Raw genomic sequence first — 25,204 nt, 5'->3', positions numbered from 1 at the left:
TGTAAAAGGGATAAAAAGTGGAGTGTGTTATTTTTGCAAGCTTTCAATTTCATGCTTTTGCAATTGAAACTGATTTCTCAAGCTTTTTGAAATAACCTTGGATTTCTTCTACACATGACGTTGACATTACAATTCACTACATAAAGATAATGCCATACACTATCGGTCTTTTTAAACATGAATATATATTATATATCATGCATTTATACATTGTCCTTATAGCCAACCAATTTCCACCTCATCTGATATGAAACCACTAAAGGTGGGTAGGTCATGCCTACATTGTTCCATGACATTGTTTAGTCTTCCAAAACAACACTTGAGATTCAGAATCCTCCTCTTTTGTCTCGCTCATTACTATTACCTACAGTGCTCTCATGCTGTAAACAACTATAAGTTAGTTTGTAGGAAAAGATATTATCTCCATAATAGTGTTCATCAAGTATTGTGAGGGATACTCATCAAGGATCATATATTGAGCATAACATTGTTGTCCAACCATCTACGTGGTGAGTGTGATTAAAGTGCACCCATGCATTTTCTAGATCCCATGTGCCTATACCTTGCATGTGATTAACTAGATCCACCCTCGAAGCATGGTTCTTTGTAGAAATTTTGAACAAATAACATTTTTCTTGAGCTCCTCCCTATCGTGGAATCAAATTTCATGGAAAAAAGGAAACATGCAATGTTGTTGTAGTTGTAGTATATTGTCATACCCATCACCAAGTAGTGTACCTTTTTTGGCCTTTTCTTGTGAGACTATTCCCCTATGACTATTTGGCAGTCAAAACAAATACTATTAATGACCAACATCCACAATAGAATAGTAAATTTTTAAAAAAATGGATATCACCATTTGTTTTGCATGAGTGGCATCATTTCTCTGAAGAAGTGATTGAGATATTTGTCAATTGTCACTACTCGTCTCCCTTGGTAAGAGGTAGGAAGAACATTTGATGTGCAAGCAGGATCTGAACTTCATGAGGACCTCTCTTCTCAATCTTCAACATTGTACTTACAACCTTTTGTACTCTCTCAATAGCTATCCTTTATGTTTCTTATTGGACATTGTGTGAATGTTCTCCTACATGTATAGCCAAACGTAGCATGTTGCCATCCAATGGTAGGACATAGTAGATCATACAAGTACAAAATGCAATGCAAGACACAACATTTTGATAGTAGTGACAAGTAATTCTTGAGTTGCCTTTAGCTATGCAGGATCTCCCTTGCTCACTTTTCTGTTGAAGTAGCCATGAAGGCAAGTGTTGTTATATCTTATTTCATTTGCATAGTATGGATATGTTACCTTGTGACACTTGAGACTACCTAAACAATAGCTCAAGCACACAATACACTCTATGGCCATGTTTGATTGTGAAGGCCTGGTCCAAAAATGACCGCCAAACTTTTGTTTCATACTAGCCATATTTTTTTCTTTTTCCCAAATATAGCTAGTAGCTCAAAACACATAGTACCATTATATATAGTAGGAAGTCCATAAACTTGGACTGAATCTTTACACATATATCCAATAGCTTCTTTAGTTAACCAACTTCTAGGCTTCTCGTAATCCAATCAATAATTGATTTTCTATCCAAAATAGTATTTTTTTCATTTTGATAGTCAACATGCATTACATCAATATCTTCCTCCAAATCCATTCTCTTACATGCCTCCAATTCTTTCACATCTTCCTCCATACAATTAGATTCTTTATCAACCAACAATGGAATTGACTTGCTTACACTAGGTGTGCTAGTTATAGTTGTGTTGATTTTCTCTTGAGATGAATCAAAATTGTTAGAGAAAAATGTATTCATTTGAATGCATAATCAAATAGGTTACTTGATAGTGTTTTGTCAAGTAGGTAGTGCTCATGGCCTTCTTAGTCCCATTGACAGGAGATATTGAGATGTGTTTAAGTGTCCTCAGCTTGAATAATAGCTTTTAGACCAGCAACTTGCGGTATGGAGGTATTGGGACCTGAAACAGGCCCGACACTGACTATAGGGCCTCTCTATAATTAAGAAACCACACCCCCTTGGCCTTGTGGCCAGGAGCGTATATGGGACACATTGCCCTAATTGCTAATGTAGATATTGCATTTGTAGTGGAACATAGTCCAATGATTGTCCTTCCCTACTCCTTATAGGGAGATCCCACACATCTTGGTGTAGTACACCAATGTGATACAAACATAAAGGAGGCACCCACTGGTTAATTGCCGTGTGTGGAAAATCTTCTTGCATTTGTTAAATTTGTTACATAAGTCCCTTCATGTGAGAGATGAATTTTCTTTATGTAGTGAAATAACGTTGTTGCACTACATAAAGATAATTCTTGCAGTACATGAAATAACCTTGGATTTCTTCTTGCATTTGTTACATTTCATTTTCTCGGGATACTTCTTCCAACAGTTGTTTACAAGATGTCCTTTTTTCTTATAGAAAGAACATCTAGTGAGAGCTGTATGTACCAAAACTTGATCACGCGAAGTTGAAGATGCCTAACCGTTGCTACTTTCTTTGTGGTTCCTCTTTTCTTCATCCAAACAGGATTGAATGGTACTTGCCAATGTAGGATCTAGAATGTTGGTGAGAGTGGTTACAAGAGTAGGAAACACCTGTTCTTGTATTGGACAAGGTTTGTCTATGATCTCAATGCTTATTGCTAATGATTCCAAGGAGAGTACAATGACACTCATCCTTTTGATTTCATTGACCAGTGTACTTGAAACAAAGTCACTCAAGATATGCAATACACTTCTAGTGTATGATGGTCTATGTGTTTATAATTGTACACATAACCTTACAACAATATACAAAGAGGAATAAAAATCACTAGATTTTAGTAAATACCTAGCAAGAAAATTATTAGATGATTAATGATTAGTGTTTAGAAACACAAATGTCAAGCTTAGTGAAATGCTTGAATGAAAGCAGGTTGAGAGTCGGATTCTCGATGCACTTAGTGATGTCCATTGAGCATGTCCAAGAGCTTTCAGATCTGGAATAAGATTTAGATAATATGATTCAGTGATTAGAATCACTGTTAATAAAGCTCAAAGTGAAAAAGGTGAAAAATGCCAAGCTTAGAGCTTGCTAGCTATGGCTACCAGAGATCCACAGTTAGGGTTTTGATCATTGCAGGCTGTAGGAGATGAATCAGTACAAACCCTCTTAGGTAAGTATAGTCTTCTGTAGGGGCTACAATAGCCCTAAGGTAGCCGGCATTATTGAACCTTGTACTAGACGAACTTCAGCTCGAACCAACTGTCGCCTGCGAAATCTGTGCCAGATCTGGAAAACATGCAATGTCAGCTACCACTTCGACTAATGTCCGCCTCTGTTGTGCCAAGTTGAGTCGCCCTAGGATAGGCAAGAAGTCTCTAGAAGAAATCAGAAGGATATATGGCCTCCTTTGTCCTCCCCAAGTCCTCCAATGGAGGTAGGTTGTAGGCAGCTATGGAGGAAAGAAGGATAAGATGAAAGAGATGAAAGCTCATGTGAACTTAGTGATAACTGAGGCTACGTGAAGCTAAGGAGATCAGAGATGGCTCTAATACCATGTGAAAAATTAGAGTTTTCAGCAATGGAATGTGTTCACAAGAGAGAGAAGAGAGATCAAAGTACAAGAACAAAATCTTGCTTACTAAGTTGCTTAGAGCACAACTTGGGTACACTCTCTCACACACTTGATAGTGACCCGTAGGCTGTTTATATAGCCTCTGCCAAGCTAGAGTTAGGGTTTCCCTTACCCCTAGGGCTATTCACACCCATCTGCCCTCATACTCCCTTGCTTATAGTGGGTTCCTATGCCTATCTTCTAACATCATGGCCCCACTGCAGCTCTCCTACACTAAAGAGACTGCCCCCTCGATGCACCGCTAACACAAATAATATAGACATAACAAGCTCCACTCTTATTTTAAAAGATCTAAGAAATAAAATTTTCTCGCTTGGCGATTTCCCAAAGAACCCCAATGCCTAGACCTATAGCTTAGGTGCCTCACAACTCATCGTGGGTCATATATCAGAAACTAATTGCAATGCATCTAGGAGTTACCATGTGATATGCACAATGAAATTGTGAATGCCATAGTGCTCAAAAAATTTATAAATCAGTATCGTGTAGTGCAACAAACATTTACTTTAATGTTTCCAATCTATACGTCATGCTTCATTGCTAAGGGTCAGCCACCCCGAGCATCCTCGTGTAGCTTAACCCCTTTAAACTTAATTTATAAACCGTCCTATATGGTATGCACAAATAAATAGATCAGAATTTCAAATTTTTCTAGTAACTAATGAGTATCAAAACCCATCTTCCCCCCTACCATTTAGGCTTTTGCATTCGTTAGATAGGTGTAACGTTCATTTTTGTGTAGTTGTTCATGTAAAATTTGATAAAAACTATACTCTAACATAGAAACAAGGCTTAAATGAGACTTATCCCTCATGCTCTAGCCTTGTCATACATTTACGAACATGAAGTATATTTTTCCTTAATTTTTTAGATGCAAAAACCTTATTTTTCTCCCATTTTTCCTATTTTCCCTAATTTATTTTTGCCTAAAATGTGGTATTTTTTTATTTACGTTTCTTGATTGATATTATTGACTAAAAAATAGTTTTTATCATTTTTAATTCCATATGAACTTTATTCCCCAACCTGAGACGGAAGAAACCCCCATTTTCTCTCTTAAAAGACATATAATTTTGGGTTTTTAATTATTTATTATGACTATGTGTGACTTTAGGTTTTGTATTTTATCATGTGCAGCCCTTAAACATACTTCAAACATGATTCATAAAAATTTTCTTTCCATGTGCACATCATTTAAATTATCAAACATCAAAACAATAATTTTTTCTTTGTAAAAAATGAGCATACTACTTATTTGTGTGTTACATGTTAATATAAATAGCTTTGGGGCAAGCCAACGATGCACCATCAATTCCCCAATAGTGTTGGCCATCGCCTTGCAACATCATCTTGGCTTTAGAGCAATCTCATCCATACTGGGTAAGCATTCTTTATCCCCTTTTCTTCTTAATTCTTTGAGTGTGATCAAGCTCTTGGAGGAGAGAGAAAGACTGATTTCTAATCTCTTCATCCGAACAACCATTTTGCAGATGGATACCGGCAAAGAAAAAAATTGGAGGAGAAGATTGCCATGATCTAATTGATGCCCTGCTTGTAACTTGCCATGGCCTCCATCCCAAAAAACATCGTGATGAAGGGGCATTGATTTGCTGTAGCTGCTGCCATTTTGAAAAATGCCCCCCTCCCCCCCAAAAAAAAAATTAAAAATTTCAATTGGGGGGATCAATTGGCCCTCCAAAGGGCCATGCCCAAACTTCCTAAAGTTTTGGCCATTTTGGCCTTTCAACCCTTCCGGCTTCCTGTCTAGGTTTTTCGAATCGAGTTGCAAAAAATCTTGCTTAACTAGCTCGACATCCTAAACATCCAGGAAGCTCTCTCTTTCGAATCCGGTGGTCAAAAAATTTACTAAAATCTGCAACCACTGCACGGTCAAAGTTTTGCATTTCCGTCTTCCTTGATCTATAAAATTGTCGAATCTTCAAGTTTCACTTTCGTCGGCTTTAAGTTGCATTAATCTACCTCTTTTCTGCACTTGACAGGTCTTTAAAAACCGCTCTGAGGAGGCAATAAACTTTGAAGGTAGTTTGAACTCATAAGAAATTTTTCGTTCTTCATTGAAACTTGGTGTTGTATGCATGTTCCATCTACTCTCTAAGTCAAGGCTATAGTACTAGAGAGACTCAATTCTAGCTTCAAAGATGTGGTGCATGGAAGCACATGCGAGTAGAGGTAGAAGATATGGGGTTATGCTAGACAAAGGTGGAGAAAGAGAAAGTAGTATATAGATTAGTCATTGGTAAAATTCCCTAGCACACTCAATCATAACATAATGCACACACTCATCCCTTGCATAGGGAAACCTGTTAGTATGTAGACTCAAATCCACCTTTTTAATTCACTCATGTAGATGCCACTTTTGACTTCCATTGGCACATTAATACTCTATGCATAGGTGCACTTAGGATGGATACACTCACAATGCATTTCAAGGGCATACATTTCAAATTTCATCCAACCCTTGGGTTAGTTAGAGTTGCCATGAGCCGCCTACACATAGGTGCAGATAGAACTAAGCACTTTACACAGCCTTTGACCCACATTGTAGGAACTAAATTATGTTTAACTGTCATTCTTATGAGCTACACATCCTATTCATAGTTTAAGTGGACCAAATGCTAGTCACCTATTTGTAATCCTAGCCACACACATAAACCTTATCCACTTACCTTATACTACTCCCATTACCATTAATTTAGGTGCATGTGTTCCCTAATAGTTCCCTAGCACGTGTGTGCATGCACACACACACACACTCTCTCTCTCTCTCTCTCTCTCCCTCTCTCTCTCTCTCTCTCTCTCTCTCTCTCTCTCTCTCTCTCTCTCTCTCTCTCTCTCTCTCTCAAACCCTTGAACTTACCTTACCTTGTGTGTGTCTTTTGTTGAGATATTTGCAATCACACCTACTTCAGTCCCTTTGTAAGGAGCAGTGAGGGCTCTGGACCAGAATCCCATTTGCGCAGAAGGAGGTCAATGCCTTCATGAGTTTCTTCTTTCTCTTTCAACCTCCATAGCTTCTGCATCTACCATGCTCGAGATCCCGCATATTTTAACATGGTATCAGAGCTCAACTGAGCATGGTCTAGATCTCCTTTAAGTCCTCTCAGCTTCTTATTATCTCAGTCCAGCTCAAGTTGAGTGCATAACCCTCATTTCTCACTTGAATCTCACAATCACCTTGTGGCAGCCATAACCAGATAGGACCTGCTACATTGGAGCTTTCATATCTCATCATAGAGCTCATATCTTTTGAAGCTTCCTTCTAGAAAGTTGTGCCTTTTCTCAAGGAGAATATTTCTATAACCTGAGACCTTGACATTGGCCACTCCAAAGCCCAGCATTGAAGAAATTTGTGGTCGCTGCCCACAATGCACCTGCTATCGTTCGTGCAGCTGCCGCCATTAGTACAGCTCGTGATGTTGATGACCACCATAGAGCATTGATAGCCCTTGAAGTAAGCTTCATCCTCATATAAAAAGTTTTCAAAATGATCAATTATAGCTCTTGCAATGTCACAAAAACTAGGCTGCCCCCAAAAATCGTAACTGTGACTCCATAGCCAAACTTCACCAAGCTCAAAAATCTCATCATTTTCTCTCTCCTACCACCTGGAACAACCCACTGTGACTCAAATCTGAAGGTCCTAGCATCAAATCAAGAAGGGTAACATTTGGATCTGAAAGAACTTGAAGGATTTTGGATATTTGAAAAACTCAAGGAAGAAGCATAGTGTCCATTGACACTCATTTAGTGCTCTTAGCACTTGTGTCTTTTGACACATCTCAACCAACTCTTATGTTGCTTAAATCTAATAATTTTGAAGCTTATTTTCTATTTTTTCCACAAGTCTAACATGGGAGAAGACTCTCCAATTGCCCATTTCAAAGGAGTTGGGTTTCATACGTGGGAGACCCGCATCAAACTCATCCTGATGAAGAAAGGCCTCTGGGCCATTACCACCAAAAAAGAAAAGAAGCCTCATGATGCGGACCTTGCTGTCACTTGGTAAAAAAACGATGATAAGGCTTAGGCCATTATTGACACCTTGTTTGTTACATAGCCTAAATCATTAAAGTATGGTCTCTTGATTGAGTTTTTCAGGCTTGAAATGAAGTGCAGCACATCACTTGCTACACATCTAAATTACATGGAAGGACTTCTAACCCAACTTGCAGGAATCAACATTAAAATGGAAGAAGATGTTTGCATCGGTGTTCTACTTAAGAGTTTTCCTCTTGAATATAATAATGTATCAACAAATTTAATCAACATGCCAAACCTTGAACTTATTGATATCCAGGCATCACTGTTACAGGAGGAAAAGAAGCTAAAAACTAAGGAAGAACCAAGCACCTCTAGAGATGAACATGCATTATATGTTGGAAATAGGTACAAAGGCAAGAAGGATCAGCTCTTTTGTGACTTCTGCAAAAGGACTGGACACACCGAGAAGTTTTGCCATGCCAGAAAGAGGTCCCAAAAGGCCTATCTAGTTGCAGTCAAAGAAGAAGAAGAAAAATGAGCAAAGGAAGAAGAAGAAAAAGAAGAAGAAGATCACCAGGAGAACCTCATCAGTCCTTCTATTCAGATAGAATTTTTTAGCTTTGTATTTCCTGGCCCTAATGCCTCAGACATAAACTTGTAAACTCCTCAGTTGGCCATATACTACAGCCTATGTACACTTTGTGAGGCCCCTGCTACAGCCTCTAGATGTCCATCATGTTTGTGGTACCCACACTTAGCCTTTTTTGCAAAAGCCTCTGGAGTTTTGCCATGTTTATGGTGTGCCCACACTTTGCAGGTGTTTCTTTTACTAAAGCCTCTACACACTTTGTACTTCTAGTTGTGATTGAGGAGGGGTGTTGAGATATTTGCAATCACACCTACTCCAGTCCCTTTGTAAGGAGCAGTGAGGGCTCAAGACCAAAATCCCATATGCACGAAAGGAGAAAGTACCACCACTCAATTCCTATAAAGCATTGTACTTGCACTCTTTTTCAAAGGCAATGATAGTACTCTTTTCTTTCTAGTAAAGTGTCTTCTCACTATCAATACACAAGATTTTGTTTATGAGTCCAAGTCTCAATCTTGGAACCTAATTCACTTGTGTGACAATTTGTCTTTGTCAGGGTCAACGTCTTCATGAGTTTCTTCTTTCACTTTCAACCTCCATAGCTTTTGCATTTGGCATGCTCTAGATCTCGCATATTTTGACATCTTTCTTACACACACTCTCTCACACCCTCCCTCCCCTCCCCTCCCCTCCCCTACCCCCCTCTCTCTCTAACCCTTGGCCTTTTGGCCTTTGGATTTCACACACACACACACACACTCTCTCTCTCTCTCTCTCTCTCTCTCTCTCTCTCTCTCTCTCTCTCTCTCTCTCTCTCTCTCTTATTCTCTCTCTCTCTCATCAAGCACTGTTCCTAAAGTAGTAGGACATCGAGTTGCAAGTTGTTGTCTTGAGGATCATGAAATAGCGGGGTCATCCATGCATGTGCGCATCATGGGGAAGCTATGAAATGTTGGGGTGTGTTTTCTCTAGTTGCATTGAGAAAGTACGTATAGGTACAAAAATAACCATATGTAGATCTTCCATTTTATTTACGTATGGATAGGTGGAATCATAAAGGTTTCCTCATTTGTTCTTATCCTTGACATCAAGGATAAGAGGCTTCTCATATTTTCAAAATCATCTTGCATAAACTACTAAGAGGCTATATCAGGTGACATTTTTCAAGACATGAAGGGATAAACATATGACATGTTGTGAAGGTGTTGAGAAATTTTGAATAATATTTTGTAAGTTTGCTTGTGTTTTTTGCTATCAGACATGTCTATACCTCTCGGTCCCTATCTACAACTATGTAGGTGAATACATGCTAAGGCTTCCATGTCCTCTCAATCCCTATCTCCATCTATGAAAGTGAACACATGCTAAGGTTTCCATGTCCTCTTGGTCCCTAGCTACCTCTATGCAAGTGAATGCATGCTAAGGCTATTTAGGTCTAGTTATCAAGGTGTTTATATCCCAAAGGTATAAATTCATTAAATTAATCCTACTCCTTAAGACTAAATCATGTCGTGATTCACAATCTCACTAATCAACCACAACATTTTGATCAAAGAATCATTGATTTGACAATGTGTCGTATGTTCCTATCTATTCGATGATGGAAATTTTAACTCCCTCTCTATTAATGTTACCATTAGTTCTATTTCTTTTTTCAAAATAATTACAGGATACTCTCCTTGGAAGTTTTGGATCATAGGCTCTCTCATTGACGGTGATTGCCACATGAGGATTCCTCTTTTTCCACAACCATTAGTTTTCATGCAATCATGCAATAGAGCAGCTTGCATGATCAATAATGATGTGGGATTAATGTAGCTAAGTACAATAATTTACCATCTTTTGGTACCACTAATGTGTGAGAAAGAGGCAGGTGCCATGGATAAGGAGATGGGCATGCACGATGATGAAGAGATTGTGGGAGTACTAGAAGGAATTGAGGCTAGTGACGTAGTGGAAAGGCCTGGGGAGCTTCACCAAGTTGCATTAAAATTGGTGTGTAACCAGCATGAAGGCCACCACCACCACCACCATCACCACCATTATCCCCCCATGGCCCCCTCGATGCTCCCCACAAAGTAGCCATAGCTACTATTGGGTTTCATGCCCTTGAAATCATCCGTAATCAAGTTGAATTTGTTCTCAGATAGTTGGATGAGCTCAAGATTCATGGAAAAATTTAGATGCACAGCTCATGACCTCACCACTGGGGACTCGAGCCTCCACACTAAAAAACGGGGGGCAATAGTCTCCCCCCATCAGTGTGGGGGGCTACCACCCCCATTTTTTTCTAGATGTTAAGGCTAAGAGAATAGCAATGCTAGAAAGAGTAATAGTGAGGACCTATTTTTTGAGCTGTGACAAGAGCATAGGAATCTGGAGCAGTCTGAAAGGGTTGTAGAATTTTCATTTTGGGTAGCAATAGTAGTATGTGAAGTTTGTTGATGACTTGACAATATCAATCATAATTGCTGGTTGGCTATCCAGGTGGGTTGGAATGATGTCATAGCGATAAGAGTGAGCAGAAGATATCACATACAAGCTAGACAATGATGGAGAAGAAGTGGAGAACTTAGGGTCCTCTACTCCATCAGATGCAACCACAGGGTGGAAGCCATGGGTCTTTTTCCATGATCTTGAGGTTGGGGGGAGCTGGGGTGCAGATAGGAGAGTATCACCTAGAAGCATTTGTGTCATGGGTTCTAACTCACATGGAAATGAATCATGGACATTTGAGATTTGACGAGCACTATAGTGAACTCACATGTAGAGCATTAGATCTAAGTGTTGATTCAAATTGTAGATCAGCTCTATTACAAGACAATGAATATCTTTGGGTGCAGTCCTGACTATAGCATAAAACCAATAGAAGCACTGCAATGAGAGGAACATCACGTCGAATTACATGCATGATGTATGGTACACTCCTAATTGAGAATTGCATATAGAAGTAAGTGATAACAAGCAACCTAGATATAAGCAATGGATAAAAGAAAAGCTGTCATCATAGGGCCATACACTAACCAAGTTGAACCTTTCAACCATGAAGCTCATATAAGGATTGCTCAAGATAGAGATAATCATAAAAAAACATTCTATCATAGTTGCTAGGATTGGCATGGCTTCTAATGATTGCACCTCACGAACTAAGAGCTCCACTATTGTACCCTAATAACTACAATTTGTTGAATCATCATAGTCATATTGCTTGGCTCCACCACCCTATCCCTACTTATCCATTTTTTACTTGATTCCATCCTCTTTACCCTACTTGACTTAGTCTTTGCAGTTGACTTCCTCTCATCACCCAACCATTAGGTCCAATACTAGGCTCCATCACTTTTGCCTAACTTGGCTCTATCCCCTTGGCTTGACTCAGATCCACCACCTTTTCCATAATTTATTCCATCTAGTACAGAGGCATCCAATCCCATCTCACTTACACTTAGCTCTTGGAGCCTACCATGACTCCATAGTCTCACCACCTTCTCAGCTACATAGTCTTGCCCTCAAAGCGTATCCATACACAACTCAAAATCCATGTAGATCTATGCTCTCCATCCATTATCCACTCCATCTCATCTCATCCTTGGATCCCTATCGCATGTGGAATTTGAGCCATTTCTTCTAGTGTACTTGAAGCCACATAGTCATGGCTACTAAGAGCCACAAGCACACTTGACCAAAAGTAAATTAGTAGTCATGTTCACATGAATCACCTTGACTAAACAAGATGAAATTCACCACCATAGATGCAGGAACCTACTTGATTCCACTCATCCCATAGCCACATAGGTTCATATCTTCACAAGCACATGTCTCTGACTCTCTCTCTATAATTCTGGCCCTTAGGAGTCACCCAATTAGGCCCCCATAAACCATACAAGTCAATAGAGGCATTATTTTATAAGAAGAGATATGTTTTCATTTAGAGTCACTTGATATTATATGTTTGACATAATAGGTTATCCTCTTAGCCTTGATAAAGAAGAGATATGTTTTCCTTTAGAGTCACTTGATATTATATAATAGGTTATCCTCTTAGCCTTGATTAAGAAGATATGTATGATTCGAGACATACTTTGTATGGGCTTGTGCCATAACACTTTTTTGTTCATTTGACAAGATGTGTCATTACATAGGTGTTTCTTTCCTCCTTATTAGCACTTGACCTTTTATGATTACTATAATTAGTATGATGCAAGTATCATGTATCTATGCATGATGGTGTCTATGTGTGTATGATTATATGTATTTTTGCACAAATGAATTATTTGTATGTATGCATGCATGATGGCATCTATGTATGTATGATTATATGCATGTATGAACAAATGGATTCTATTCAATTTTTTCACACTTCAATGTTTTCAAGATCATCATGATTTTATCATATTTATGTTTTCATAATCATGTTTTATTGGATTCGGGATGAGTTTAATACATTCATTTCCAAAGAAACTACAAAAATTAAGGGTTAAGGACTACGAGAATATGAAACACAAAAAATATTGAAGCTACCGCAAGAGTTGAGGAAGAACGGTTGAAAGACTATAGCTACAAGTATCTCTCCATTGCCAATCATACCAATGGAGAAGAGTTTTCAAGGTCCTATATGCGATTCAATGGGATGAACTAAGCTTGGTGAAGATTACTCAAAACAAGTTATATTGCTTGTCAAACCAAAGAGGTAAGATTATTTGGTGTGTCTAAATGCTCCACTTGCTTCAATCTAATGAAAACAAGGGTACAATTTTTTACTTTTATAATGTATATATTTGTAAGACTGGGTCACAATTTGTAGGAACAAAATCATTTTGCATCTCATGAGCCTAATCAAGGAAAAATACCCCCAATTCTTTTACTTTGGAGACTATAAAACCTTTCAGGGATACATAAAGAAGGAAGTTTATTGGGATCACATGTACATCAAAGCTTCCTTAGTAATTTGCAAGATTTGGGTTGATGGTTTCAAGTTTCCATTAGATTTTGTGGAAGTCTAATATAAAGCCTCCCTTAAGAGCCACATAGTACTGAAGGCATATGCAACCTTACTATGTTGTTTAGTCTGAAATTTTTCTTTGTGGTTGATTGTGTTGATACCATACCATGTGACGATGTGGTTGTCATGTGTCTATATTGGTTTGTGACCATATGTGAGGATTGTTGGTATATTATGTTGAAAAATTTTGCTAATACAAAGGAGTCTCTACCCAATTTTGTTTAGGAGATTGCATGCATTAGGATATTTGATTTTTTCTTAGGAGAGTGTACCTTATGACTATATGGTACATATGTTTTAATAGTTTTCCATTGGTCATGTTGAGAGTAAGCCACATTGGTTTTGGTTTCTTGATGTGTATTCATGTATTGGACACAAGAAAGAAACACTTTTGCCCTAAACTGGTCGTTTATATTGAGAGTATGCCATGTTGGTTTTTTTTTAATGCTTTTTGGATAGTTTTGATTTAAATGAAAAGTATTATACTCTTTTACTAATAGTGAGGAATTGTTATTCTCTTTTTGTATGTATGAAAACCATGAACTAGGATATTTTTCTATTTCGGTTAATCATGCTATGAATGTATGCATGCAAATAATGTATGACCTAGGATATTTCCATATTGGGGTATGTTGCATAGATATATTTCTATGTAGAATGGGTAGAGCTACATGAAGAAGCTTGGAAAAAAAGGATTAATTGTAAAAGGAAAAAAAGGAAAGCTCGCAAAAATAAGATCCCCAAAAAAGTGCAAAAGAGTATGTTCCACCACATGCAAGAACAATTGGGACACCATCTAGTGCACCTTACTTGAGTAGATTAGATAGAGTGAGTCATCCAATGGATAGATTGACATATAATGGCTTCATGAAGATGCATTATGCATGCATGATATCATATGTGCAGCATGTTGAACCCACTTATTTTGAAGAGCCAATTAGAAACAAAGACTGGAAGAATGCTATAGATGAAGAGATGGATGCACTGATGACAAAGAATAAGACATATGATCTAGTTGAGTTGCCTTATGGCAAGAAGACAATTGGCTACAAGTGGGTATATAAAGTCAAGAGGAAATATGATGCTTCATTGAAGATATACAAGGCAAGATTAGTTGCAAAAGGCTACACTCAAATGTATGGTTTGAATTATGAAAAGACATTTAGTCAAATGGCTAAGATGATTATAGTGAGATTGGTTATTTATGACTAGAAATTATATCAAATGGATATGAAGAATGCTTTCTTGAATGGTATATTGGAGGAAGAGATATACATGGATCAACCAAAATGGTATGTTCATCATAAATATGTGCATTATGTGTGCAGATTGAGGAAGGCATTTGATGAATTGAAGCAAACACCAAGAGCTTGGTTTGAGAGGATTAGTAAGTTCTTATGTAACATGGGATCTCAGCAAAGCATAGGTGATTATTCATTTTATGTAACACATACAAGAGATGGAAGAGTAGATATACCCTTGGATCAAAATATTAAGATGATGGATGATGGTTAGTATATAGAATATCTTACTATGTTTAGGAAGATAGTTAGTAGCCTAATCTACTCAAGCATTACTAGACTTGACTTGAGTTACTTAGTGAGAGTCATTAGTCATTTTATGCAGAAACCATGCAAGTCAAATTTGGATGAAGTGACAAGAGTCTTGAGATATGTGAAGAAGAAAATTAGTTTTGGCTTGTTCTATGAGAAAGGGATCAAGCCTAAATTGTTTGACTGCATAGATGCAAACTAGGTTGCAAGTATCATGGATAGGAGATCCACAACTAGCTATGAATTCTCATTTGGTTTAGCAATGGTAAGTTGGATTATTAAGAAGCAACCTACAATTGCTCTATTTAGCATAGAAGCGCAGTATAGAGCTATTGCACTGGTAGCTTGTGAGCAAACATGGTTGAGATTGTTACTATGTGATATGGGGATAGAGATAGATGGTGGAGTTATCATGTATTATGATAACATTAGTAGTATCATGTTAGCAAAGAACCCAATCTACCATGTAAGAATGAAGCATGTCAAAGTGCACTACCACTTCATTAGAGAGAAGGTGTCATGGACATGCCATTGGTCATGCCATATGAATTCACACCCCATGCGATTGCACCCTTAACAAGACATCTTCGAGCCAGCCATGTGAACCCACCCTTGCCATGTCATCATAGAACCTTCTAGAAGATTTCTCATGTCATTGCTTGCACCATCGATGATATCATCATGAAACATTCTAAAAGATCTTTAGCCACCCTCCAACACATATAAAAGTCTCTATAGAGCTCCTCAGTCATCTTGCCAATGCCACACTTGGGAGCTCAAGGAGTCGAGACCTCCAAGTAAGTAACTTCGAGTTTCATTTCTAGTTCTTGTCTAGTCACGGTATCCAATCTTGTCTTTTCTTCCATTATACTCCTATTGTCTCGTCACCTTGTAATCTTGTAATATGATATCTTGTCTAGTAATATCTTGTATCTTATTCATCCCCTTCGAGGAAGATCTTGTAATTATGATATCTTGTATCCATACCTACAATCCTAGGTTGTGGGATCTTCCATATCCTATCGAGTCTTGTTGTCTATACCTACGATCCTCTGGGTTGTGGGATTTTTCGTATCTTGCTAAGTGATCATTGTACCTTATGCCCCTTCATGGGATTATCTTATAATCAAAATTCTTGTAATAAATATTGCATCTAGTCTAATCTCTCGAGCACAGTCTAGTGCTCCCATAACAGAAGATTATGGATGGAGAGATAGACTTGGTATATGTCAAAACCAATGACCAAGTCACATACATCTTTACCAAAGCATTAGGTAAGAATACGTTTGAGTACTTTAGGAGTGCACTTGGGGTATTGTATTTGCAAGCTCATTTTGATCTTAAGGAAGAGTATTGAGCAATAAAGCATAGGATAAGTCATATCCAATGTATATACAAATAAAGTAGAGAGAGTGTGTGAAGAGTCTTAAAAAGGTCAAAAGGGTATCTATCACTTTAGAAGATACTTATAGTGTAATCAATTGAACATGAAGAAAGAAGAAGAATGAATATGAAGAAGAAGAAAAACTCTAGAGCCTTCATATCCCTTGCTATTTCCACTTTCGTTATGCATCCTTCTCTATTCTCATTAGTTCTTTCCTTAATAACCCTAGATGTGATATCAAACAAGAAGATGAAATTCTCAACGTTCTTCATTAGAATTTAATATTTTCTTTCATCTAGATCAGTATGCATGGTACTGAGGTGGCCAACCGCATGTTACTAATACACATATTTTGCACTTAAAACCTTAATTATTTAAAATTTTATAAAAAAAGAATGATATTTTTGAATAATCTATTTATTAGACTATTCTTAGTGTTCTTCTCCTATTTATTGATTTTTTCCTTCATGTTTTGCTTAAAAATTTATTTTACTTAAATTTTAGCTATTTTATTCATAAGAAAGTAAGAAAATTTAAAAAACAAATATTAAGTACTCATAACTATCTTTATATCTTTGTTTATATATTTTTAAAATATTTTTTTAATTTTATTTTATTTGCTATAAAAACTAGGTCACTTACCCTGTTGATTATCTACATGCCATGATATGAACGAGATGCTAAGTGGTTACCAAGGCTGTGAATGCTTACCATAGCTCTTGACACCCTTGAGGAGCCCTACAGAGATGAGTAATATGCCACAACCCATTCCTTTCATATAACTATTATATCTCCCTCTCTTTCACCCATCCCCCTTCTCTCATAAGAATAGCCATTCTACAAGAGGAAAGGGAGGAGAGAGAAGATTACTTTGAGAGAGGAGAGAGAAATCAGCATTTTCACTTCTTCAAATTAGTCCATGAAATTTACATGAGTGTGTAGAGGACAGTGAGGAGGCTTCATTTCATCCATCACACGCAAGAGAAAACGAAGATTTTGCACGAGATGATCACCAAAAGTCCAAAAAATGATGGCACTCTCTTTTCCTACATGCTTTTTTCTCTCCGCATAATTCTTGCATCAAGAATTACCTAAACTAAAGTCTCCCTTTACTGTTGGCCCATGTACCATTAAAATCGGACATGTCCCTATTTGAATGACCTTGTGATCGATTTGTAAACTCAATTGCAACCCTATTTAACCTTATAGGATCACTGTTTGAACTAAGAGGACACTTAGATACCTATAAATAACTTATGGGAAGCTTTAAATGACTTATACCACCTATATTTAAACATGCAAATACCATGCTTCTTATCGTAGGCCATGCTTTCACCTATTTAAGCTAAAATGGATTGAGGGGCAACCTGTAAACCACTGTAGGGGTTGAAAATATGCTTGAATCTTCAATGATGATACCATCTTCAATCCTCCACAGCATTGTACTTGTGAAAGGGATAAAATGACAATAAATGCTCTATATATGGGCTCCTTTAACTTGAGAGATATGCAAATTTCCTCCTCAAATCGGGTTATGCATCCATTTGAGATCCCCAATACAAGGGAGGGTTGCATATCTTTTGTCTAATATCTCACTCAACATCCACTTTTTGTGGAACTTTTGGATATGGCAGTGGTATTCTATACTAATCAATTAGCATGATATGCATGAATGTGAATTATGGCTTTCAATTTTCAATTAGATGCAATGGAGCTTGTAATAAATGGCATCAAGAATAGGAATTTACCGTAGGCAAGTGGCAGGTAGTGTCACTACTACCATTTGCCCTTTACAATGGATTATTCTTTTTTAATGATCAAAGTAAACATCCACTAGTCAAGATTAAGAGCTCGAATAAAACTTCAACTCCGTTGAGCTTCTATGAGCAATGCTTAAGCTAATTGCAGAGATTAAAGACTAAAGAGATTATTGATTTAAAATGAATGAGCATTTAAGCAAGATCATAGCTTCAAATTTGCAAGAAGACTTAATTCTTGAGTCTAACCAACAATTAGATTGAAGCATAGCACTAAACTTTTAAAAGAGAGACTAAGAACTAAGAATATACATTTGAATTGACTTGAAGTTGAATGCCCTCAAGAAGCAATACAATTGGACACATTTATTGATATAAACTCTTTAATGAATATCTCGAATAGCTCTCCTGCAAATCGATAAATGAACAAAGGCCCAAAATATTGCTCTAGGATTGCACTCCATAGCTCCCTAATGTCTTCTATTTTACCATAATGCTTTAGTGTTGATCTTGAAGAAGTAACATCACTTGAAGCCTCTTGGATTAAGTGCCTTCAAATCACTTTTATACTTAGAATTTAAAAATCCTCATGTAGAAGAGAGAAAAGAGGAGAGAAAGACTAATGAGGAGAGAAAAAGACTAGAAAGAGATGAGATAAGCCATGAAAGCTTAGAGAAGGAGGTGAGATGAAGAGGTTGTAATTATGTATTAATGAATTATTTAAAAAATACAACTTTTAATACACAAGTAGGTGAAGGTTGAAGGGAGTCTTAGCAAGTTGTAGTAGTCGGATTTTGTGTTACTCCAAGGTTTGCTCAAGAGAATGTTGAAAAAAAATGAGGCTTTCAAGGCCATCGGCAAGAAGCTACTCTAAAGATCATTGATCTTAGTTTTACCTGATTGTTGGGAGATGTAAATAACATTTTGCTAATATATGTGACTCCGGTTTTGTTTTTTTAAAGTTCGGAAGTTATGTCAATCCCAAGCATATTGCATGGAAGCAAAGGCACAGAAGATTGCCATTCTTATCGGCATCCTATTTAACACTCACAAAGAAGACCGAAAAGCCGGAACTGATGGATCGACGCAAAAATGGGCCAGTGGATCTACGCCAAGTTCTTTCAAAACGAACCCTGCCGGATCTACGCCATGTCTCCACGAGCGGTTTGATAAATAGCCATGATCGTCTCCCCACCCCCCCCAACACACACACACACACACACACACGCACTCTCTCTCTCTCTCTCTCTCTCTGCACTCTCGTATTATCAAGTAATCTTCTCTCGGGTTCTTGAACTTTGTATTTGATCGTCCGTGTATCTGTTCAGGATGGCGGCCAATGCCAACGATCAGAAACAAAGTGAGCTAGCCTCTACCACCTCAGCTGCACAGAGCACAGCTCTGACTGTGTCGACAATACATGACAACGGGGCCTCAGGGTCTTCTCATGCGTATACAGGGGCTACGTCGGGGGTGATCGGGGATCAGCCGTGGCCGGTCTACTTGGCCCAGGCCCTCATGGGCGCTGTCATCAGCAGCAGCGCCCAGCCGTCACAGGCGGCGGCGGCGCTGTTCGCCGTCTTCCATCCCATCCTGGAGGGCTGGGCGGTGGCCCTGGCGCAGCTGCGGGACGCCCGACGCTGGCGCGAGGAGGCCGAGACCGAGGCGGCGGAGCGCGAGAAGAGCTTGCGCGAGGCCGAACAGCGGCTTGCGGACTCCGAGGCGCAGCGCGCAGCGGCGGCGCAAGAGGCCGGTGAGACACGCCGCCTTCTGGAGGGCAAGATGGAGGAGATGGCGGCCCACAAGAAGGGCTCCCAAGTAACCGTGTCAGAGATGCAGAAGAGGCTTGCCGCAGCCGAAAGGAAGGCACACGAGAGCATCCATAACCTCAAACAAGAGGCTGAGAAGAAAGAAGAGCTCCATTCAAAAGCCGTGGCAGAGGCCCTCTCCAAGGTAAACTTCAGTCCTCTTCGTATTCCTACAAATGTATGCATTTGCATGTTTCTCTAGAGCATTTGCCAGGGTTTTGACGACCATGGTATAGAATGCCATGATATAGGGTGTGAGCACATGTCGCTAGTGTGTATGTGCTAACTCTCTAGCCTCAACCAATCAAGCATCACTACTTGGTCACAAGCTCAAGTCTTGGTTGAGAGAGTTATACGAATGGGCACAAGGAAAATTGTTCGGTCAAACATCCCATCTCCTTCAAACTTCTCCATTTCAACTTGTAATAATAGAAACAAAAGTATTAGAAACCCCAACCTATGAGGCACACCCTCCATATGGACATATTGATCTATCACCCCTAATTTACTTTCATACAAATTACACTTGCAATGACCTTCCATGTGGAGTAGAAAAATGAACAAAATGTGAATTGCATTCCGATGTCAAGTGCCTAGTTTTACTTCTGCTCATGGGCCAACCAAGTAGTGATAATTGATTGATTTAGGGTAGAGGCACCTCACAAGCTTGGAGAAGAAAGTTTTATCAAGTGATGGCTCATGAGAATAAGTTTTTGGTGTTTCTTACAAATCACAACAATTGAATCCTTGCCCACAAGGAGGGGCATCTCCCCTCTAAACATTAGCCAAGAATTGGACCTAAGAAATCATGTGATCGTTTGGGTTCTTCATCACAAGAAGAGACTCACTTGTACACAAAGCATTTAGCAAATTATGTTAGTATCTCCCCATTTCTAAGGGACTTGAGATCCTTTTTGATAAAGTAGTGGTCATTCATCCACATATTCTTCTCTAAGCATGTTGAAGAACAATCCCATGTTGCATTTACGACCCACATTAAAGTTTTCAACTAATCAGTGTCTTCAACAACGAGAGGTAGCTCTTAGGGGAGCATGCCCTTTAGACTTAAACCATACTTTGTATATTGCAATTCCTCTACAGAGAGGCAAAAGCTCGTAAGATGAGGGTACTTAAAATCTCACTTCATAGGGACACATGATTCTTGCATCAGGAGACCTTCCTCCCAACAGACCCTTACCAAAAGATGGCCATTAGAGTGTTTGAATAGGCAAGAGCCTAGACTTTCTAAATGTTAGAACTCCATCCAACTAATAGATGTCCTAGCATAACCTCACAATTATGAGCCCAACTGTTAAAGCTAGGCCCTCATCTTTAGGCTAGGCACATTTTTCTCAATACTTTGAAAAGTAAGTATGTATTCATACTCATATATAATAGGACTCATCTCTCAATAGTTTAACAACAAAAAAAACTCTACTCACACTATCTTGCATTTGATATTTTACATAAATTCGATCTCAACATGGTATTTCTTTTCTTTTGATAAATTTGAGGTTGAAATGGAAGGAACACTAACAAACATCTATATCAAAAATAGAGATAAGCTTAGATGTCTTTTGTACCATCTATCTTGAAATAATGCATCTTGTCATGTAGTGTCATTGTGTCATTACTTACAATCAAGAATTTTTGCCTTATGAGAAGGTCATCAAGAAAATTTTGGTATTCTCTATGTAAAATCGAGGTTGTTAGCATCACATGAAATTGTGTTAAATGTATTTTCTATCAATAATCTCAAGCCACATGGCAATCTATTGCTATACTTTTGGCACACAAACAACCAAGGACTTGTGTTCTTCATCTTCCTAGTAAGTAACCAAGTTGAAAATTATCATCTAGAGGTCAAAATTTCATGCTTATTAAATGAGTCATATATCCCATGATTCTAACTATTCATAGTGAGAGAAAAAGGGGCACATTTATATAGAGTCAATGCTAACTAGGTAATGGCCATGCAAAGCTTGGAAACTATTTTGAGGCAATTTGTTTCACATTCTAATGGCCTTCAATATCTCCAATATGTAAGCAAACTTTGATTAAGTTTTTCCACCGAATGTAAGAAAACTTTGAGTGTGTTTTCCCCCACATATGAAAAGTTATATGTTGCAGAATTCAAGCAACGATGTCCATCTATCATATAATTTATGTATTTCAAATGAGTAGTCTTTCATGATATGCTTGTCATATTTTCACATTCTATTTCATAAATAATGTTCAAGGGCCCTATACACATAGATTCAATTTTTTGCTCCATTTTTTATATTTCATGCTTATTATAATCGGAACTCATTATGTACTACATCACAATGTTCAAGTATTTCATCTGATGTCTCTTCCTTTTTTAAATTCTAGATCTTATTGCATATAATTAGGAATCATTGTCATACAACTTGTATTTCCTTACTAGGAAACATGTAAGCATATCACCTATTATTATGCTTACAATGATCTTCATGTTTTTACACAATTAGGTTATAATCATGGCCACATATAGTCTCAATTTGCAGGAACAAGTTGTATGTTCATGTGTTGTGAAAAATGTAAAAGGGATTAGTATGAAATGCTTCTAGTATCTTACAATTCATATCTTGTTTCTTTGTTCATACAATTCAGACAAAGGAGAATGAAATACAAATTGCTACCCTTGAACAAGAGCTTAATTTAAGTAAATCTACAGAGGCAACATTACAAGAACTACTAGCCCAAAAGACTAGGGAGTGCTCAAACTTGGAGAGCTGCCTAACTGAGGCAAATAATCGCGAAGAGACACTAAGAAGGCAATTAGCTACATATGCTAGAACAACTACTCGAAGATTTATTTTATAATATAGTTTTCATAATAGCCTTCCATGTGAACCAAATATATTGTATGTGCCATTTCAAAGCCCACTCTATTTGCCAATTGGTCACATTCTTCTATGTGAACCAAATAGATTGTATGTACTATTTCAAAGGCCAATGTATTTTCCAATTGGTTACATTTCTCTTTACTATGAACCAAAATAATGAATTTATCATTTCCAACCTTGTTAATTTACAAAATTGTGTCATCTATCTAACAACAATTAGAGTAATATGGATAACAAACTTAAATTGAACTATATTTAACAAAATCTCATGAATTAAAAATATGTTTTTATCTTTTATGTTTGACTTCTCAAACTACATGGCCAAAATGGATCAAAGGATTTTCTAATTAAGTTTAATTGTACTAATTAAATTTTCATCCACTAAAAGGAAGTTGTGTATGCAACTTGTATGTAGTATTAGAGTGTGTTGTACCCTTAGCAAGCTAGAAACCTCTCAATTTCCCAATAAAATAGGATTCCTCTTTTTCCCTTTACCATCCAAGAGTGTGGCAAAATTGTAATATGCTCAAGGGTGTTGGGGAAACACATAGGCACACACACATACATGTGTGTATGAGTATGTGTGCACACATACACACATCCATGTGCACGCATGCACACACACACATACATGTAAGCATGCATGCAAATACACAAAAATAAAGAATGAAAAATATTTTAATAGTTATAAAATGTCAAGGTGGCCTATGAGACATGAATATAGATCATAAGTAGTGAATTAGTCTCTATATGTAGTGACATGGAATGATGTTCTAGAATCCAAAAGTCAATTTTGTGACATCCTATTATCCATGGCAACCAAGAATGCATTGCCAAAAAAGGATACATAAAAGGCATCTCCATTGTCATTTCTACATGCATTAATCTCCTCTTTCTTTACCCTTCCATTCTCTTCTTTTTTCCATCATCTTTATTAAATTTATTTTTTTCCCTTTTCTTGTTCTTTCACTTGTAGCAATCCTTGTTTATATATCTCTTCTTATTACAAAATAAGCATTCCACATCCTTCTTGTTGAGATACTTACTCCTTGACTTGCCTCTCTTAAAAGAATTCCCCCTAGTGTTTGATCTTCCTCTCACAATGAGCATACTAGAGCTCTTTGAATTGCATTATTCTTTCTATTCATGTAATGTACCCAACTTGATATCTTAGATCTTATGTAATATGTAGTCCTAAAAATAATCAATAGTATTTCCTATTTGTTGTAGATTGTAATAAGTAGGATACATGCGAACTAGGGGTTAGATACTTAGTCATAGTGATTGGGGTATATAAGGTGTAAGAGGCCTAGTTTAGGGCATCTAAACATAATTAAGAACTTTAGGGGTTCCAAGACAAAGTTGGAGGCTTAAGAGTTAGAGGAGGGTAAAAACCTCAGTTACTTTTGCTTTAGCCATTTCTCTTTCTTCTCATGTAAGCTGCCGTGGCTACCAGTCCCAAGAGACCCTAAGATCTTACTCCAACCCTCTCTTTGATAGGACAATAACAACCATTAGAACATGATCCCTTGCATCCCAGGCAACATGTAGAGTAATTGATTTCTAGAGATTGATCCTAGGAGTGCCCTAGGGAACAACCCTAAATTTTCGGTGCAAATCATGTTGCTATCCCTACTCTTCTCTTGCCTCTCCTCAATAGTGACCAGCCTCTCCCATGGCTTTCTTGCTCTTCCAACAGTAATTGACTTATGCTCTTGATCAATACCTTGATCTCCTTCCTCCAGCATTCGAGCTCCCCACAAGCAGAGAACCCTGATGCCTCGGGGAAGTTACTATATGTATATTCTTTACATCACGTGCGTTCAAGGCCTATTTATAAATATCCTTATTTTTGAATTTTTCTTAAATAAAATATAACCCTTTGTTATTCAATCTATAAATAACCCCTTTATATTACACCCTTCTGTATGTAAAAAATGTATAAAAATGGTATTTTAAAAATACATTATTTTGAACCCACGTGATGCACACATATATTCATGAGTAACTTACCCGAGCTTGATGCACAGTAGTGAATCATTTTGCATAGCCATTGAAGCTCAGCCTGAGCTCTCAAATCAATCCACATCCTCTCCAATCTTAGCCCCTAGGAGCCCCTTCAACTAATCTTGGCCCCATTCACATGGATTGAAGACATGAATCTCAAGATGCAAAGAATTCTTATGGGAAACCATGAAAGCTCCACTTGAAGCTTCCAATTTCGAAAGAGCAAGCTTGGGATCAAGCATAAGAGTCCCCACCATTAGAGAAAGCATCAAATCCTTTAAGATTTTATCCATTGGAGTGCTCTACTCACCTAGGCTAACTTAATGGAGAACTTGGCTTCATTGCAAGATCATGGTTCATCCATCCACTTCAAACACTGAATAGGTATATTGATTCACTCTTAATTTCTCATTCTTATCCACTTATTGAGTTTACTTTCTTTGTTGGAGATATTAAGGATGCACATTCCTCTTTTAATAGAGTCCTTCATTGCATGTATGCTACCCACATGGAATTAATAACCTCCTTGCTCCTCATTTTCCTTCCAATGCATCATGTTAACTCTTCTTCATTGGTTCTTG

The 25,204-nt window shown here is 37.8% G+C and overlaps 1 protein-coding gene across 1 annotated transcript; it reads left to right on the top strand.

Moving 5' to 3' along the window:
• Nucleotides 1-19,172: 19,172 nt before the first annotated feature.
• Nucleotides 19,173-22,748, top strand: LOC148020416 (uncharacterized). Its single transcript, XM_087700964.1, has 2 exons — nucleotides 19,173-19,891; nucleotides 22,381-22,748. Exons 1-2 carry the CDS (start codon nucleotides 19,268-19,270, stop codon nucleotides 22,591-22,593), a joined length of 837 nt encoding a protein of 278 aa, XP_087557090.1. The 5' UTR covers nucleotides 19,173-19,267; the 3' UTR covers nucleotides 22,594-22,748.
• Nucleotides 22,749-25,204: the final 2,456 nt, after the last annotated feature.

This window comes from Lygodium microphyllum, chromosome 19, assembly GCF_053477565.2.
Source record: "Lygodium microphyllum isolate KBCC chromosome 19, Lygodium_microphyllum_v1.1.10, whole genome shotgun sequence".
In the NCBI taxonomy this organism is placed as follows: Eukaryota; Viridiplantae; Streptophyta; class Polypodiopsida; order Schizaeales; family Lygodiaceae; genus Lygodium; species Lygodium microphyllum.
The sequence above is the reverse complement of the archived record's forward strand: the minus strand, read 5'-3'. Positions and strand labels throughout refer to the sequence as shown.

Bases quoted from the DNA above. Each gene is read 5' to 3' on its own strand.
- LOC148020416 (XM_087700964.1), top strand. From the start codon at position 19,268: ATGGCGGCCAATGCCAACGATCAGAAACAAAGTGAGCTAGCCTCTACC. The intron at 19,892-22,380 runs GTAAACTTCAGT...CATACAATTCAG, and splicing joins TGGCAGAGGCCCTCTCCAAG to ACAAAGGAGAATGAAATACA.